The 16,707-nt window shown below is 46.3% G+C and overlaps 1 protein-coding gene across 1 annotated transcript in view; it reads left to right on the top strand.

The window, feature by feature from the left end:
* Positions 1 to 11,784: 11,784 nt before the first annotated feature.
* Positions 11,785 to 16,707, top strand: part of FTCDNL1 (formiminotransferase cyclodeaminase N-terminal like) — a 41,825-nt gene continuing 36,902 nt past the window's right edge. Inside the window, 3 exon segments of the mRNA XM_074967305.1 lie at positions 11,785 to 11,847; positions 11,849 to 11,922; positions 13,182 to 13,195. Coding sequence (XP_074823406.1) covers positions 11,785 to 11,847; positions 11,849 to 11,922; positions 13,182 to 13,195 — 151 coding nt within the window.

Genomic DNA, 16,707 nt, shown 5'->3' with positions numbered 1-16,707 from the left:
TAAACAAAAACAATAAGACATTCCGTAATATAAAACTACTTTCTACAGCAGAACGGTGTCCTTCACAAGATGGCTGCTTAGTGAGCCCTAATGGAAATGTACTATATAATTTGATGAAATGATAATCTTTCCAGAGGCATGTATATGTGTGTTTGTGGTTTTTCCCCCCCTACCATCTGGTAGAATTTAACAGACATACCTCTGCTGTAGAATTCCATAATGGCTAAAAAAATAACCTATAGAACAGAATAGCAAGTATATTTTTCTATAGGTTTCATAGTCATATATGTAGAACCCTATTAAATGTATACAGAACATTATTGGTTTTATCCCTATTACATTCTATAGTGCTTTTCCAAAAGAGAGGCAAGACTTTGTTTCATTTAATGCACACTTATGTGTATTAAATTGTAGCAAGGCTCTATAGGATATGAGTCCCACATGTGAATAGACCATACAGAATGAAGCTGGGCTATGGATTCCTAATTCAACTTCAGATACTATGTGGAATAAGATTCCCTGTGCACCATAGATATAAACAAATTAACTAACTTCCTTGTATGACTGTGAAGTGCCAACAGTGTTGAAAGATTGTTTAAAAACAGCTGTCATTAGAACATTTTTAAAGCACATATTGTCCTCTTCATCTTGATGGGATCAGGGAATCCAAGTTTGCAGTAATATCTTGGTTGATCCTGGCCATTACATCTTAGCTTTTGAAAAGGATCCTTGCTGTTTTAATGTTTAATATATAACATTTTTAATATTAAACACTAAAACAGTAAGGATCCTTTTATATATAAAAATTATGATGGTAGGAGTCTCCTGAATGAAGATAGTTTTACTTATTGTGGAAATAGATAAAAGTGCATGAGGAGAGAAAGACAGATAAGCCTTACAGCAAAAAATACTCAGGACTCTAGTCTCTTCTGAAAGTCTGCAGGGTCCAGGCATAGTCTGTTAAAAATATTGCTGTTCTAGAAAAACTAGACAGTCTAATCCCATTGGGCCATACTGTGAATCTCTATTCATTTCAATGGGGAGCTCTGCTTACTAACTGATGGCATGATTTGGCCCATTATTTAGATCTGGGTGATAATTATTCCCCATTGAAAAATGTGAACTGATTTTTAGGGGTAAGTGATTCCACTTCTGCTGTACTTGCATGCAATCCCTGGAAATATGACAGAAAATTAAAGATAACATATGGTAACTGTGTTATTACACTTGGAGGAATACTTTAAAAACACTTAAACTAAATACAAAGTAGTTGCACTGCAGAAAAGAAAACGTACCATAATGAAACAATAACCATTACTGTAAAAAGAGCAGGTTAAGCACCATCAAGGAATGCCACTTCCTCAAATGTAGATAAATTAGGTAAGGCAACATTCAGGGTTTCAAGCCAGGGAATGCTGGAGCACAGAGGTGCTATAGGCTTGCCTCCTCCATTTTTAAAACACTAACAATTGAGCTTGTCTTTTTTCCAGAGTTCTTGGAATTTTTCTTAACAGCTCCATTTTCTTCCTTTTTGGAAACTCTCCTACCTCCAGCTTTGACTGCCGGGGGGAGTCAGAGGAGGAGGCAAGCCTATAGCACCTCTGCTCCAGCATTCCCTGGCTTATAAAATAACTCTTTGGGGGCCTGTAGCGGGGTGGTCACCCGCTCCAGCCCTGGGAGAGGGCTGGGGCTGCGAGCCAAAGGCTAGGCTGATGGGGAAGGCAGCCAGAGCTGGGGCCATGTCCCAATCAGGCCACAGCTGGCCTTATAAAAGGCTGTGAGCCAGGAACTCAGGCAGTCTCTCTCTAGCTGTGGAAAGAGATGGGTCTGGCTGCTTGGGAGCTCACCAGGGTACCCAGAGTGAAGCAGAGCTGGGGAAAGGCCAGAGGCGGTGGGGAGCTCCAGCCTGGAAAACCCCCAGACTGCAGGCCTTGCTGAAGGCCTAAAGCAGGTATGGGGGTGTAAGGATGCTGGTTCTGGTGGGACTCAATTGAGAGTGCTAATTCAGGACAAATTGCTTCAAGCAGGGCAGTTACAGCCCAACGCTGGGGTTTTTCCACCTCTAAGGTAAACCAAACCAGCCAAACAGAGCAGACTTTGGTCTCACCCCACTGGCTAACCACAAGTCACACAAGCAATTCCCTTAGACACTCCAGTTTCCCTGTATCACTACCAGTGCCATTCCTTATGGGGACAAATGGTTATGAAAACCCATACCCCAGTAAAAGAAAAAAGGTTCTCTCGATCCCAAAGGACCAAGCCTCAGACCCAGGTCAATATACAAATCAGATCTTACCCACAAATCACGCTGTTGCCAATCCTTTAGATTCTAAAGGTTTATTCATAAAAGGAAGAAGATATAGATGAGAGTTAGAATTGGTTAAATGGAATCAATTACATACAGTAATGGCAAAGTTCTTGGTTCAGGCTTGTAGCAGAGATGGAATAGACTGCAAGTTCAAATCAAGTCTCTGGAATACATCCACAGCTGGCATGGGTCATCCATCCTTTGTTCAATGCTTCAGTGAAGCAAAGCTCCTCCAGAGGTAAGAAGCAGGACTGAAGACAAGATGGAGGAGCTGCAGCAGCTTTTTATATTCTCTTGCCATGTGGTCTTTCTTTCTTTGTTCCAAAGACAAGCTGTCCATCACATGGCATGGAAAAACTCATAGACTTATAGATATTAAGGTCAGAAGGGACCATTATGATCATCTAGTCTGACCTCCTGCACAATGCAGGCCACAGAATCTCACCCACCCACTCCTGCAATAAACCTCTAACCTACGTCTGAGCTACTGAAGTCCTCAAATCATGGTTTAAAGACTTCAAGGTGCAGAGAATCCTCCAGCAAGTGACCTGTGCCCCATGCTACAGAGGAAGGCAATGAACCCCCAGGGCCTCTTCCAATCTGCCCTGGAGGAAAATTCCTTCCCGACCCCAAATATGGCGATCAGCTGAACCCTGAGCATGCGGGCAAGATTCACCAGCCAGATACCGAGGAAAGATTTCTCTGTAGTAACTCAGATCCCACCCCATCTAACATCCCATCACAGGCCATTGGGCCTATTTACCATGAATATTTAAAGATCAATTAATTGCCAAAATCACGTTATCCCATCATACCATCTTCTCCATAAACTTATCAAGTTTAATCTTGAAGCCAGATAGGTCTTTTGCCCCCACTGCTTCCCTTGGAAGGCTGTTCCAGAACTTCACTCCTCTGATGGTTAGAAACCTTCGTCTAATTTCAAGTCTAAACTTCCCGATGGCCAGTTTATATCCATTTGTTCTTGTGTCCACATTGGTACTGAGCTTAAATAATTTCTCTCCCTCTCCGGTATTTATCCCTCTGATATATTTATAGAGAGCAATCATATCTCCCCTCAGCCTTCTTTTGGTTAGGCTAAACAAGCCAAGCTCCTTGAGTCTCCTTTCATAAGACAGGTTTTCCATTCCTTGGATCATCCTAGTAGCCCTTCTCTGTACCTGTTCCAGTTTGAATTCATCCTTCTTAAACATGGGAGACCAAAACTGCACACAGTATTCCAGATGAGGTCTCACCAGTGCCTTGTATAATAGTACTAACACCTTCTTATCTCTACTGGAAATACCTCTCCTGATGCATTCCAAGACCGCATTAGCTTTTTTCACGGCCATATCACATTGGCGGCTCATAGTCATCCTGTGGTCAACCAATATTCCAAGGTCCTTCTCCTCCTCCATTACTTCTAATTGATGCATCCCCAGCTTATAACTACAATTCTTGTTATTAATCCCCAAATGCATGACCTTAATCTTCTCACTATTAAATTTCATCCTATTACTATTACTGCAGTTTACAAGGTCATCCAGATCCTCCTGTCTGATATCCCGGTCCTTCTCTAAATTGGCAATACCTACCAGCTTTGTATCATCTGCAAACTTTAGTAGCACGCTCCCACTTTTTGTGCCAAGGTCAGTAATAAAAAGATTAAATAAGATTGGTCCCAAAACTGATCCCTGAGGAACTCCACTGGTAACCTCCAGCCTGACAGTTCACCTTTCAGTATGACTTCAGAGTTCTGTCCATAGGCATGTCCCTGTATGCCTTGCTGAGTTGCAAGGCGTGCCTGCCTTCTCTCAATGGGTCAGTTGTATGGCTGATGGTCCCTTAATGGGCCATCAAGCAGGCTAGGCAGAGCTGACACCAACTTGTCTGGGGTGTCACCCAGAAGAATAGCATACGTTTGAAATACAGACAGTATAAAGCCAATATTCATAACTTTAACTACAAAAATGATTCACACATATAGACAGCATAATCATAACTAGCAAACCATAATCTTGTCTTAGACACCTCATGTGACCCCCTTTACACAAGATTTGGTGCCACTACAGGACCTTGGTTGCAACCATGTTCTATATGGTCCCAGTTCAAGTCAATAATGTAACAGAGGGTTGCAGAGGGGCAGCCCAAGGTTAGGCAAAGGCAGCAGGTCCAAATCCTCCTTGCCGATGATGAGTGGTACACATTGCAGTCTGCCCTGGTGTGTGGGGGCTAGATGAGGACTGGCAGTAGCCGCTGGGGCAAGGTGGGGATAAAGAGTGGGGATTCCCTGGAGCAGGGAGACCGTAGAGGGCAAAACCCAGAGGGAAGGGGCACTGGGGTCCGGGAGGGACACGGGGGCCTGAGGCAAGCGGGACACTGGCCTGTAGAGGGCGCTCTGGAGGCTGGAGAGCTAATTCCCAGGACAACCACCTGGAGGCGCCGCACCAGTGAGTCTTGCAGCACTACAGGGCCCATCAGCTATTGATGTCAGTTCCTCGCTTCAGATCAGTGGTTCTCAAACTGTGGTCCGTGAGCTCCATGCAAGTGGTCCGCGGATAGTTCCTTCTAAGGTGTGTGCCTGGGTGGCCGCATTCAAGAGAATGAAGGGCCACTCACTTAATTAGTGGAGCCATGCAGGTGTGTCTCCACTAATTAAGTGCCTGGACCCTGGAGAAGATGCACATGTAAAGTGAGGTGGTGGCCTTGCAGGGGAATAGGGGGTAGGTGGGAACAGGCAATGCATTGAGAAAAGGGGGTGGGGGAAATTTGGGATGCGCAGGGCTGCGGTGGCCAGAGAAAGAGGCAACTTTCCCCAGCTCCAGGGCTGCGGCTGCCGGGGAGAGACGGCCCTCCTTCCCAGCCCCAGCTCAGGGGTTGCAGCGGTGGAGGAGAGAGGGCACATCCATCGCATTAGAAAGGTATTAAAATATGAGTTGTGTGCTTTTATTTGTAGAACAAAAAAATGTTTATTATTATTATTACATTTTTTTATATAGCGCTTTTATCTAAAGCACTTTACAATAGTTAGCTAATGGTACAAACAACATTTGGAAGGATCATTAAGTGGTCCGCCGAGACCCTCAGCAATTTTCAAGTGGTCCGCAAAAAAAAAAAAGTTTTAGATCCATTGCTTTTGATAGTTCTATCTCTATTTGCATATTTCCTGCCCCCTTTTTAGAAAATGCTTCTCACTTATCTTACAGATACAGTTCTTTTAATTATAGGTACAGGAGCCATATAATACCTTTTAAGAACTTTCACTCCCTCTGCGCCAGAAATCTGATTTAGAAAGAAAGAAAAACAAAACTGAAAATGGATGTGTTGAATGAAATGAGGAGTAAGCAAACATTATAAATGATGGAAAATACATTTTTATATATATATTTCAGTTTTGGTCACAATTGCTATAAGAAACAGGTTTATAAAAAATACTTTTAGCCCAACACTGTTCCTTTTTTGTTTTGAGACTTAGTGTATTTACACTGGAAATCTCTTCATTTTTAAACTTTCCTCAGAAACATCACAATTTCTTAATGTGAAAATTCTTTGACATGACAAACTAAAATGGAAAGGTCAAACTTAGAAGAAAAAGATGAACTCTCTGATCACCACAAGATGGTGCTGTGCAGTGTTGTTTGAATCACGTTTACCATACCATCCATCTGATTATTATAGCTTTATAAAGTAAGATCTTAGAAGGCTAAGACTGGTGGAACAGATCAGCAAGCTCTTTTCTTCTAAGTTTAACAGTTTAAGTTAGGCAGCACCACCAGGAGCTTTGTAATAGGGCTAGTTCTCAGGAGCTGGCTCTACGCCTCCCCCCACAGCCAATACCATAGAACAGGGGTGGCCAACCTGGGGCTCCGGAGCCACAGGCGGCTCTTCAGAAGTTAATATGCGGCTCTTTGTATCAGCACCGATTCTGGGACTGGAGCTACAGGTGCCAACTTTCCAGTGGGCCGGGGGGTGCTCACTGCTCAACCCCTGGCTCTGCCACAGGCTCTGTCCCCACTCCACCCCTTCCTGCCCCCTCCCCTGAGATGCCATGCCCTCACTCCTCCCCCTCCCCCCCACAAAACAGCTGATCGGGAGGTGCAGGGAGGGAGGGAGGGAGAGAGAGGTGCTGATCAGCAGAGCTGCGGCAGGGGGGCGAATTGGGGAACTGACTGGGGCGGCTGCTGACATATTACTGTGGCTCTTTAGCAATGTACATTGGTAATTCTGGCTCCTTCTCAGGCTCAGGTTGCCACCCCTGCCATAGGGCTATCCGAGGCGGGAAGGGAGGAGGAAAGGCTATAGCACTTTTGTGCTCCAGCATTCCCTGGCTGATAAAATAACTCTTCGGGGCCATCAGCTGCTGATGCAAATTAAAGCACTCCTTAGGGAAGTTATACTAGTCTTTAGTAATCTCAGGGACCGAGGGAACATAAAGGTGACGCATTGCCACCTTTTCCCTGTGCCTCAGGCAGATCCAAAGATCAGATCCATTGTTTCTTATTGCACTGATTCTTTATGTGCCCAAGTGCACACATACTTCCCCACCACAGAGCTTTCTCACTTTCTCGTTGACCTCGTCTACACCAAGCTTTTCCTTAAAATCTCACTCTGTTGCTGTAAGCTCCAATGCAGGCCTACAGGTACCAGCATAACGGCTACCCTCTTGGCCCTCCATATGGGGATACAACTGGGGAACCTATAGAGCTAAAAGCATGAATTGCCATAGCTTTAGCGAAAGCTCTGTAGCAACTCTTCTTCTGTGGATCAGCGCAGAGGAGGACCTTTAACTCTCCCTCCCCCCTTGTGGGTTACAATAGGTGGGAGCAGTGGTGCAGACAAGGTGTAGACAAGGCCCTTGATATTTTAACTACCATGTTAACTTGATACGGAGATTAAAAAATTTGCAAGCTGATTTACACTGGTGCTCCCATCCCGCTGCTGCTAACACTGGTGGACTGCACTGGAGCTACAGCAATGGCAGGAAATTTTTTTTTAAAGCCTTAGCGTAGACACAGCAATTAACTATTATTTGTTTTGCAGCAGAGCTGGAAGCCCTTAAGGCTTATCACATGCTGAGGGCCCATTGTGCTAGGCGCTGTACACACATTACAAAAAGACAATCCCTGCTCCGAAGAGCTTACAGTTCTAATTGGCATAGGCACACTTTTCCTCTGATCTAGCATCATCTAGTCATTAGCATTTAGTCTGACTGCACAGTCACCTGCACAGTCACCAGGGTAATTAGGTTCCTGGCTACCCTATGTTAGAAAAGCCAGGTAGTGATAAGGCTGTAGAATAGCTCATACATGACAACTACCCCTGCTCTTTAGCAAAATGCTTATGTCAAGTTTTTAAAAAAAAACCCAGGTGCCTAAAATTTAGGCATACAAATAAGTGACCTGATTTTAAAAAACAACTTCAGTAGGAATTATTGGATGCTCACGCCACTTATGCTGGAAATTAGGCCACTTAGGCCCTCATTCAACACACACTTACATGCAGGCTTAACTTTACTATTGTGAGTACTATGCATGTTTGCAGTATCTGGGCCTTATTCCTGCAAAGAGCCCTGCATAGGTGGACTCCGCTCCATATGGACCACCACTGAAGTAAATGGGGTTTTGTATCACTGTAAAGAGCGGCCTACATGGATATAGTTTTGGGTTTGAGGCCTTAGGTGCCTAAATATGAGTTTAGGAGCCTAGCTTTATGTCCCTGTTTTGAGAATCTTGGTGTTGGCATATTCCCACTCTTGCCTTGCCGGAAAGCTCTCTTATCTGAGTGTACCTTATTTAAGTTCAAAAGCCCATCTATATTTTCCTATTTCTGGCTGGCAAATATGTGTACATCATGCAAAATGCAGAAAGAAAACATAAGCTACTCCCCCTCCATTTTTGGTAAGTGGTGGGTAGTAGGGCCAGTTGCACATCATGTTGCTATGGGAGCAGCACAGTATTTGTTGGAAGGGAACCCAGTTTGCACGCAAGTCCCCGAGTGATCTGGGGAAAAAGCCACCCTAGGGTGGGTCAATATTGCTCTCAACTATTTTGCTGCATGTATATGGACTGATTGAACGGTCCTCCCGCTAGGTCTCTGTCTCAGCAGTAAATTCCCAGCCGGCCGGTGCAGCAAGGAGGTGCTGGAGGTGGGGTGAAGCTCCAAACGCCAGGCCCGAAAACCACGTGCTGCCTGGATCCCGGCCAGCTCAGTGAAGCGGAGGCTGCCAGAGGAGGGAGGCAAGAGGCTGCTGATTGTGCTCAGACCTTACCCCCGCGCCCCCCCCCCCCTTGGCAGGCTGAAGTCGATCGGGAGCAGGACCTGGCTTCCCCTGGAGGTGGGAGCCAGAGCCTGGGCGGGAAGAGGTGGCGCCGCTGTAAAACAGCCCAGCTGAGCGGCCCAGAGCCTTTCTCTGTTTATAGTCTGTGTTTTAGTTTTATGGCATGCGCCATACTGCTAACCCCAAGCATTCAAAAATCATGTCAGGCTCCTAAAATTATGAGATTGGCTTAAAATCACACACACACACACTTTTTTTTTCTCTCTCTCTCACTTCTTTTTAGTTGTCGCCTGGTTTCTGAGCCTTTAGGATGTGCTTGGCTCACAGTTTCTTTCAAGCCTTTCTCTGCAACTGTGTACGAGGGCTCGCCTAGAAATTATTTCACCGAAAGCAGAGATTCTCACATAATCACTTGATTCCAGGAGCTGGGGCTTTAGAAAAACACTGCATATTGCAAGACTCATGATAAAATTAGCAAAAATTGGCAACATGGACATCAGCTGCAAAGCTGGATCTATGTTCTGCTGTGTCATTGACTTGCTGTTGGGCAAAATCGTGTAACCCTGCTGTGCTTCAGTTCCCCATCTGCAAAATAAGGACAATAATACTCCCCTGCCTCACCGGGCTTTGTGAGGTTTAAGGCTCTGGTCCTGGAAATGCTTAAGACTGTTTATAATTTTTGAGATCCTTGGATGGAAGGCACTATAGATATGCAAAATATTGTTAACTGGTAGTCTGTGTAAGCCTAAAATTATTATTGTATGTAAATTGTATGTTTTGTATGTGAACAAATGTTCTATAACTGATTCTCTCAGTTTTATTTTCAGTGGGGAAAAATATGAGCATGCTACATAAACAAAATACTCCTAGTTCCTCTGTGCAGTTGGTTATTTCAGTTCCTGCTGTGGAGGTAGATTTTTTTTCCAGCACCTTTTTGAGCAGTTCTGGTCCAGGGGAAATCCAGACTTAGAATGAGAGGTGGGATGGTCAGAAATAAAGCCCTGAATGTTGCACTGAAAGGGTATGTCTACGCTGCAGCGGGGAGTGAGTCTCCCAGCCCAGGTAGGCAGACTCCTGCAAGTGGGGCTCCAGCTAGCGTGTTAAAAATAGCAGGATGGGAGTTGTGACTTGGCTCTCTGGCCTAGGGGGTTGGGTGGGCTTGAACAGCCCCACCGGCAGTGTACAGACTGCTATTTTTAGCTCTCTTGTTCCACCCCCACTAGCTCTAGTCTGCCTACCTGGACGGGGAGGCTCGCTTCCACCTGCAGTGTAGACATACCCTGAGGGCAGCGTTTCCCAAACTTGGGACGCCCTTCTTCAGGGAAAGCCCCCGGCAGGCCTGGCAGGTTTGTTTACCTGCCTTATCCACAGGTTCGGCCTATTGCAGTTCACTGTGCCCGGCCAACGGGGGCTGCGGGAAGCGGCGCAGGCCGAGGGACGTCCCTCTGCCTGTGCCGCTTCCCGCAGCCCCCATTGGCCGGGCACAGTGAACCGCGGCCAGTGGGAGCCACGATTGGCCAAACCTGCGGACGCGGCAGGTAAACAAACCAGCCCGGCCCGCCAGGGGCTTTCTCTGAACAAGCAGCGTCCCAAGTTTGGGAAACACTGCCTTAGGGGTTGCTCTAAATGCCAGGTAAAACAGTTTACAATATACAAACACAATGAAAACAAGTGAATGGCAGAAGTTGTCTGCTTTATAAAAGTAGTGCCTGCTGTTTTACCTAGTTACAAAGGTTTAGGGAGCTTTATTAGTATGCTAGTATTCATATTTATATAAAAGCTCAGGCCCAGATCCTGGAAGCTGATCCATGCGGGCAGACCCTGGCACCTGCATGGAACCCTGTTGAATTCATGAAGGTGCATGGGTCTATCAGATTGGATTAGCTTGCAGGAGTAAAGCTTTAATTTGTATAGATTAATAAACTTTTGATTGTTTTCTATAACATGAAAATCTGCATTCTTACCTGCCTGGACCTGGTGCTTCTCCAGGTTAGTCATTAACTTCTAATAGGATTCACAAAACACTACAGATCTGTTAGTGACAGTAACCAATACTAACTAAAAGTATTATTGCCATAGTATGGGACATGAATTTTGTTTTTGGATGTGTGTCCATCATGACACAAACACTGTTGGCCAGAGTGCTTAGGAAAGGACACAATAATAATGACTGACACTTGTGCAGGTGTAAAGCCTTCCATTGAAAGGGCTCAAAGCATGCCATAACATTTACAGTATGACTTGCAAGTTGGCCACATCTGAGGGCAGAACTTGGATTGGAGAGAGAGAGATCTATATCTATCCATCTAGATATAAAATCAATACACCTGACACTGAAATCAGCCTCCTGTGTTATGGAAGGTGGCAGCTGTCTAACTACATACAGTACTTCACAACTAAAAGAGAAGGCCACCTACCCAGTAGAATAAAAGCTTTAGACGTCTATTCATTCTAACAGATATTTAAATACTAATCCTTCTATGGTAGGTAATGAAACATTTGAAATGTATTGGTTCAAGGTGAAGTCATGGATGGTAACTTCTTTAACCCACTGTCCCTTCTCCAACATTTTGTACCTAGACTGGATAGTATTTCAGTAGTGCGTAATTCAATTTATTCACCTAAATTTGGGTTATTGCTGATTATGCACTGTATGTATCTTATGAGTTTAGAAACAAACTTTGTATTTGTGGATAATCTAAACACTATACCCAGATGTGCAGACATTCATTTCTTAACCTCTGTGTTATATAATTTTTTTTAATATTGGCTTTAATAAAAATTTTAAATCTGATACCAATGAAGTGTGAATAAGCTTGTAAACGGTCCTTGAGACAACCTGGCACACTCCTCATTCCCACCTGCACTGAAAGGCAAATCATTTCAGTTTTATGGCATAGTCCAGGTTTTAATAACTTGAGTGATTGCACTGAGTTTGCTGCTAAACTGACGATGTGTGCATGCCTATTGAAATATGTAATGGCTTCTCAGATAACCCACAAGATTTCATTCCTCTTTGTGAAAAGAAGATGCTGAGGTGAAAATTTATGCAGCATTGGTTGCTTAGTTACCAAATAATTGTCTTTTTTTTTAAAGTATATGGGTTAAAGAAGAAGACCAGAAATGAAAACATGAGCAAGAGTGAAAGCATGAGAATGAGAGAAGAAAATATTTTCTCATGTTTCTGTTTCAGGGCGTGAAAATGTCTTCCACCAAAGTGGGCTTTCGTCTGGCTGCCTGTTTACTAAACATTTCAGAAGCCAGAAAAAAAAGATACTGTTGAGAAAATAGCTAAAGTTGCTCTTTATGATGATAATGATAAGAGCAGCAAACAGAATAAGTTGGAATGGGAGCATTTCAATATGATGTTTATTAAATTGTATGCTCTGTTATCCTGAAGATACATTACAAAAGTTTAAATTTTTTTGGTGATATTCTGACTTTATCGTCTTTTTTCTTTTTTGCTGCTTGGCTCTTTTTTCCTAATATTTTCCCAGCATGTTTATTTGTTTGGTACCCCCTGCAGAAATATATCTGTACTGGTGGTTCTCAACCATTTCTGTACTCTGACCCAGAGTTACAAGAGAAAAAGGAGTACTTGTGGCAAAATAGATTTCCACTCCATATGGCTAAATTCAGTGCCTTGCATAATGACAGGTTTCAGAATAGCAGCCGTGTTAGTCTGTAATCACAAAAAGAAAAGGAGGACTTGCCACAAGTACTCCTTTTCTTTTTGCGAATACAGACTAACACGGCTGCTACTCTGAAAAGAGAAAAAGGGAACACATGAAACTGGTTTGTGACCTTCACCCCCCAACTTGAGAACCCAGGACCTTATGTGGCCTGTTGTCATACAACATCCATTAACACAGATACTTTTTGCTGATGGCCTCGTGATGGATTAGTAATATGCTGTGGTTTTTATAGCCCCTACCAAGGAAGGATCTCAGAGTGCTTACACACTTGAGTGAACCACATACTTCCTGTGGGATAGGTGGGTAGTATTATCCTTGTTTTAGGGGGTGGGAGACTAAGACTCAGAGACAGGTTAAGTGATTTACTCCCAGTCATGCACTGAGTCAATGGCAGAGTCACAAATAGATCTCCTGAGCTTTACCTCAACACCATCCTTCCTCCCTAAGACTGGTGCTTGGGAAAACTGTGGCGGTGTAGGGAGTGGGGAGTATTGACCTGGGGATGTTGCGTGGGAGTTTTACTGGTACTGTCTGCATTGGTGATGGGATATCAGGGTGTGACGTCACTTGAGGGATGATACCTGAGCCAGGAGTTGTCAGAAGTGTGGGGAAGACAAGGCCCTACACCCCCCATTTCCTGTGATTCACCATGACTCTCAGCCAGCCAGTAAAACAGAAGGTTTATTAGGTGACAGGAACACAGACCAAAACAGGGCTTGCAGGTACAGACAACAGGACCCCCTCCATAAGGTCCATATTGGGGGGCAAGGAACTTGGACTGAAACCCCCTCCTGCAGTCTCCTCCAGCCACACCCCCTGGCTCCTCCTCCAGCCTTTGTCCAGTTTCCCGGGTAGAAGGTGTCACCTGGCCCCAACCCCCTCCTGGCTCAGGTCACATGCTCAGGTATCATCCCTCAAGTAAGGTCACACCCTGATATCCCATCACCAATGCAGACAGTACCAGTAAAACTCCCACGCAACATCCCCAGGTCAATACTCCCCACTCCCTACGCTGTCACATCTCTCCCCCCTTCGAGACTGAACTGAGCGGGATCACTCTAACCAGTGACCTGGGGAAGTTCAGGCCCCCCTCTCCGGGACAATGCATCAGCTATCATGTTGGCACTCCCCTTCACATGGGTCACGTCCATATCATAATCTTGCAGAAGCAGGCTCCACCTCAGGAGCTTGGCATTGGCTCCTTTCATCTGATGTAGCCAGGTCAGGGGGGAGTGGTCGGTGTACACGGTGAAGTGTCACCCAAAGAGATTTGGCTGGAGTTTCCTAAGGGCCCACACCATAGCCAGCTATTCCTTCTTGATGGCCGCATAGTTCTTTTCCCGGGGTAAGAACTTCTTGCTCGAGTACACGAAGGGGTGTCTCTCCCCCTTTTCATCAACCTGCATTAACACCACACCTAACCCTGTGTCTGAGGCATCAGTGAACACCATAAAGGGCTTGTCAAAGTCTGGGTTTACCAGAACTGGGCCACTGACCAGAGAGCTTCCTTCAGCGCACAGAGAGCCCTCTGGCACTGCTCGGTCCAGACCACGTTGTCTGGCTTCCCCTTCTTGCACAGCTCAGTGATGGGGGTGGCTATGGAGCTAAAGTGAGGCACAAATCTTCGATAATACCCCGCCATCCCAATAAAGGCCTGGACCTGCTTTTTGGTCTGGGGAGCAGGCCAGTTTCTGATTGCCTCACCTTGGCTAGTTCTGGCTTTAGGCAGCCGTTCCCCACCTGGTGGCCCAGATAAGATACTTCAGCCAGCCCCACTTTGTACTTCTCAGCTTTTATGGTCAGCCCAGCCTCCTGGAGTGGGTCCAGCACTTGTTTAACCTGGGACACATGGTCCTCCCAGGTCTGGCTAAAGACACAGATGTCATCAATGTACGCCACGGCAAAACTCTCCATCCCCCTCAGTAACTGATCCACCAGGCGCTGGAAGATGGCCAGCGCCCCCTTGAGGCCAAACGGCAGGGTCAGGAACTCATAGAGCCCCAAATGGGTGATAAAGGCCGATTTCAGCTGGGCATCTGCATCCAGTGGCACTTGCCAGTAGCCCTTTGTAAGATCCATGATGGTAAGGTAGCGAGCTCCCCACAGCTTGTCTAGGAGCTCGTCAGGCCTGGGCATGGGGTAGGCATCAGATACAGTGATGGCACTGAGCTTCCGATAGTCCACACAGAACCAGATCGACCCATCCTTTTTGGGGACCAGCACCACAGGCAAGGCCCAAGTGCTGGAAGATGGCTGGATCACGCCCAAAGCCAGCATGTCACTGACCTCTCTTTCCAGGTCTTGAGCAGTTTTCCCTGTGACTAGGAAGGGGGAGCATCTTATAGGCAGGTGCGATCCCGTCTGCAGTAGATTAGTAGACAGATTAGTGAGTACCAGCTGGTTGGAAAACAGCGTCGGTACAGATGCAGCACCCTTCTGATCTCAGCTTGCTGAGCAGGAGTTAACCTATCAGAGGGGGAATTGTTTCTAGGGAGGAGCCAGCTCCTGTCTCAGGGAATAGATCTACTAAAGGGTCATCTCCCTGCTCCTCCCAATGTCCACACACAGCTAATACAACATTCCCCCTATCATAATATGGCTTCATCATATTAACATGGTACACCCGGTGGCAGTGTGCCTGGTTAGACAGTTCCACCATATAATTTACCTCATTTAGCTGCTTGACAACCTTGAAGGGACCTTCCTAGGTGGCCTGCAGTTTGTTTTTTCTCATGGGGATAAGAACCATCACCTGGTCTCCGGTGGCATAGGTGTGGGCCCGCATCGTGTGGTCATACCAGACCTTTTGTTTCCTCTGGGCTCTGGCCACATTCTTCTTGGCCAGGCCCATGAGCTCAGCAAGTCTTTCTCGGAAGGTCAAGACATACTCCACCACGGATTCTCCAATGGGAGTGGCCTTCCACTCCCATTCGACTCTCATCAGGTCCAGGGGCCCCCTTACCCTTCTTTCATGTAACAGTTCAAAAGGCGAAAACCCGGTAGACTCCTGGGGCACCTCCCTGTACGCGAACAGCAGGTGAGGTAAATACTTGTCTCAGTCCTGCGGGTGCTGGTTCATAAAGGTTTTCAGCATCATCTTTAGAGTTCCATTGAACCTCTCAACCAGCCCATTGGACTGGGGGTGGTATGCTGAGGCCCAGGTGTGCCGGACCCCACATTTCTCCCACAAGCACCGGAGCAGGGCTCACATGAAGTTGGATCCTTGGTCTGTCAAGACTTCCTTGGGGAACCCCACTCGGCTGAAAATGGTCAGCAGCGTATCTGCCATGGTGTCTGCTTCAATGGAAGACAAGGCCACTGCCTTGGGGTAGTGGGTAGCAAAATCTATCACCATGAGAATATATTTCTTCCCTGATCGGGTTGTCTTGCAAAGAGGCCCCACTATGTCCACAGCCACCTTCTGGAAAGACTCCTCTATAATGGGCAAAGGTCTCAAAGCTGCTTTCCCCTTGTCCTGGGCCTTCCCCACCCTCTGGCGGGGTCACAGGATCAGCAATACTGTTGGACAGTAGTAAAGACTCCAGGCCAGTAAAAGTTCTGTAGCAGCCTCTGCCGGGTACGCCAGATTCCCTGGTGCCCTGAGAGGGGGATGTCATGGGCCAGGTACAGGAGTTTGTGTCGATACTTCTGGGGGACCACCAGCTGCCTCCGGATCCCCCACGACTCCACTTCCCCTGGGGGAGCCCATTCTCAGTACAGGAATCCTTTCTCCCACAGGAACCTCTCTTGGCAACCTCTCCCCATGGTCTGTGCCACGCTGAAGCCAGCCAGGTCCCTTAGCTTCCGCAAGGAGGGATCTTTCTACAACTCAGCCTGGAACTCAGCAGCTGGGGAAGGGACAGGGACCTGCTTCCTCTCGCAGGCTGGGTCTGAAGCCGCATCCCCTCTGAGCCTTGCCCCTGGGCACTCCCTCCCCACCAGGGTAGGGTCCTGCGCCTCTGGTGAGATACCCTCCCCGATGTCAGGGCATAGTGCCCCTTGCCGGCTCTGGCTATGGGTCATGACCAGGGTGTTCTGGGGGTTGCTTGGCCAGTCCTCTAGGTCACCCCCTGTCATAAATATAAAGGGAAGGGTAAACACCTTTAAAATCCCTCCTGGCCAGAGGAAAAACCCTTTCACCTGTAAAGGGTTAAGAAGCTAGGATAACCTCGCTGGCACCTGACCAAAATGACCAATGAGTAGACAAGATACTTTTAAAGCTGGAGGGGGGAGAAACAAAGGCTTTCTCTGTCTGGGTGATGCTTTTGTCGGGAACAGAAAAAGAATGGAGTCTTAGAACTTAGTAAGTAATCTAGCTAGATATGCGTTAGATTCTGTTTTGTTTAAATGGCTGATAAAATAAGCTGTGCTGAATGGAATGTATATTCCTGTTTTTGTGTCTTTTTGTAACTTAAGGTTTTGCCTAGAGG

Source organism: Natator depressus, chromosome 11 (genome assembly GCF_965152275.1).
Source record: "Natator depressus isolate rNatDep1 chromosome 11, rNatDep2.hap1, whole genome shotgun sequence".
Lineage (NCBI taxonomy): Eukaryota > Metazoa > Chordata > Testudines > Cheloniidae > Natator > Natator depressus.
Note: the sequence above shows the minus strand (reverse complement) of the source record. Positions and strands in the feature narration are given on the sequence as shown.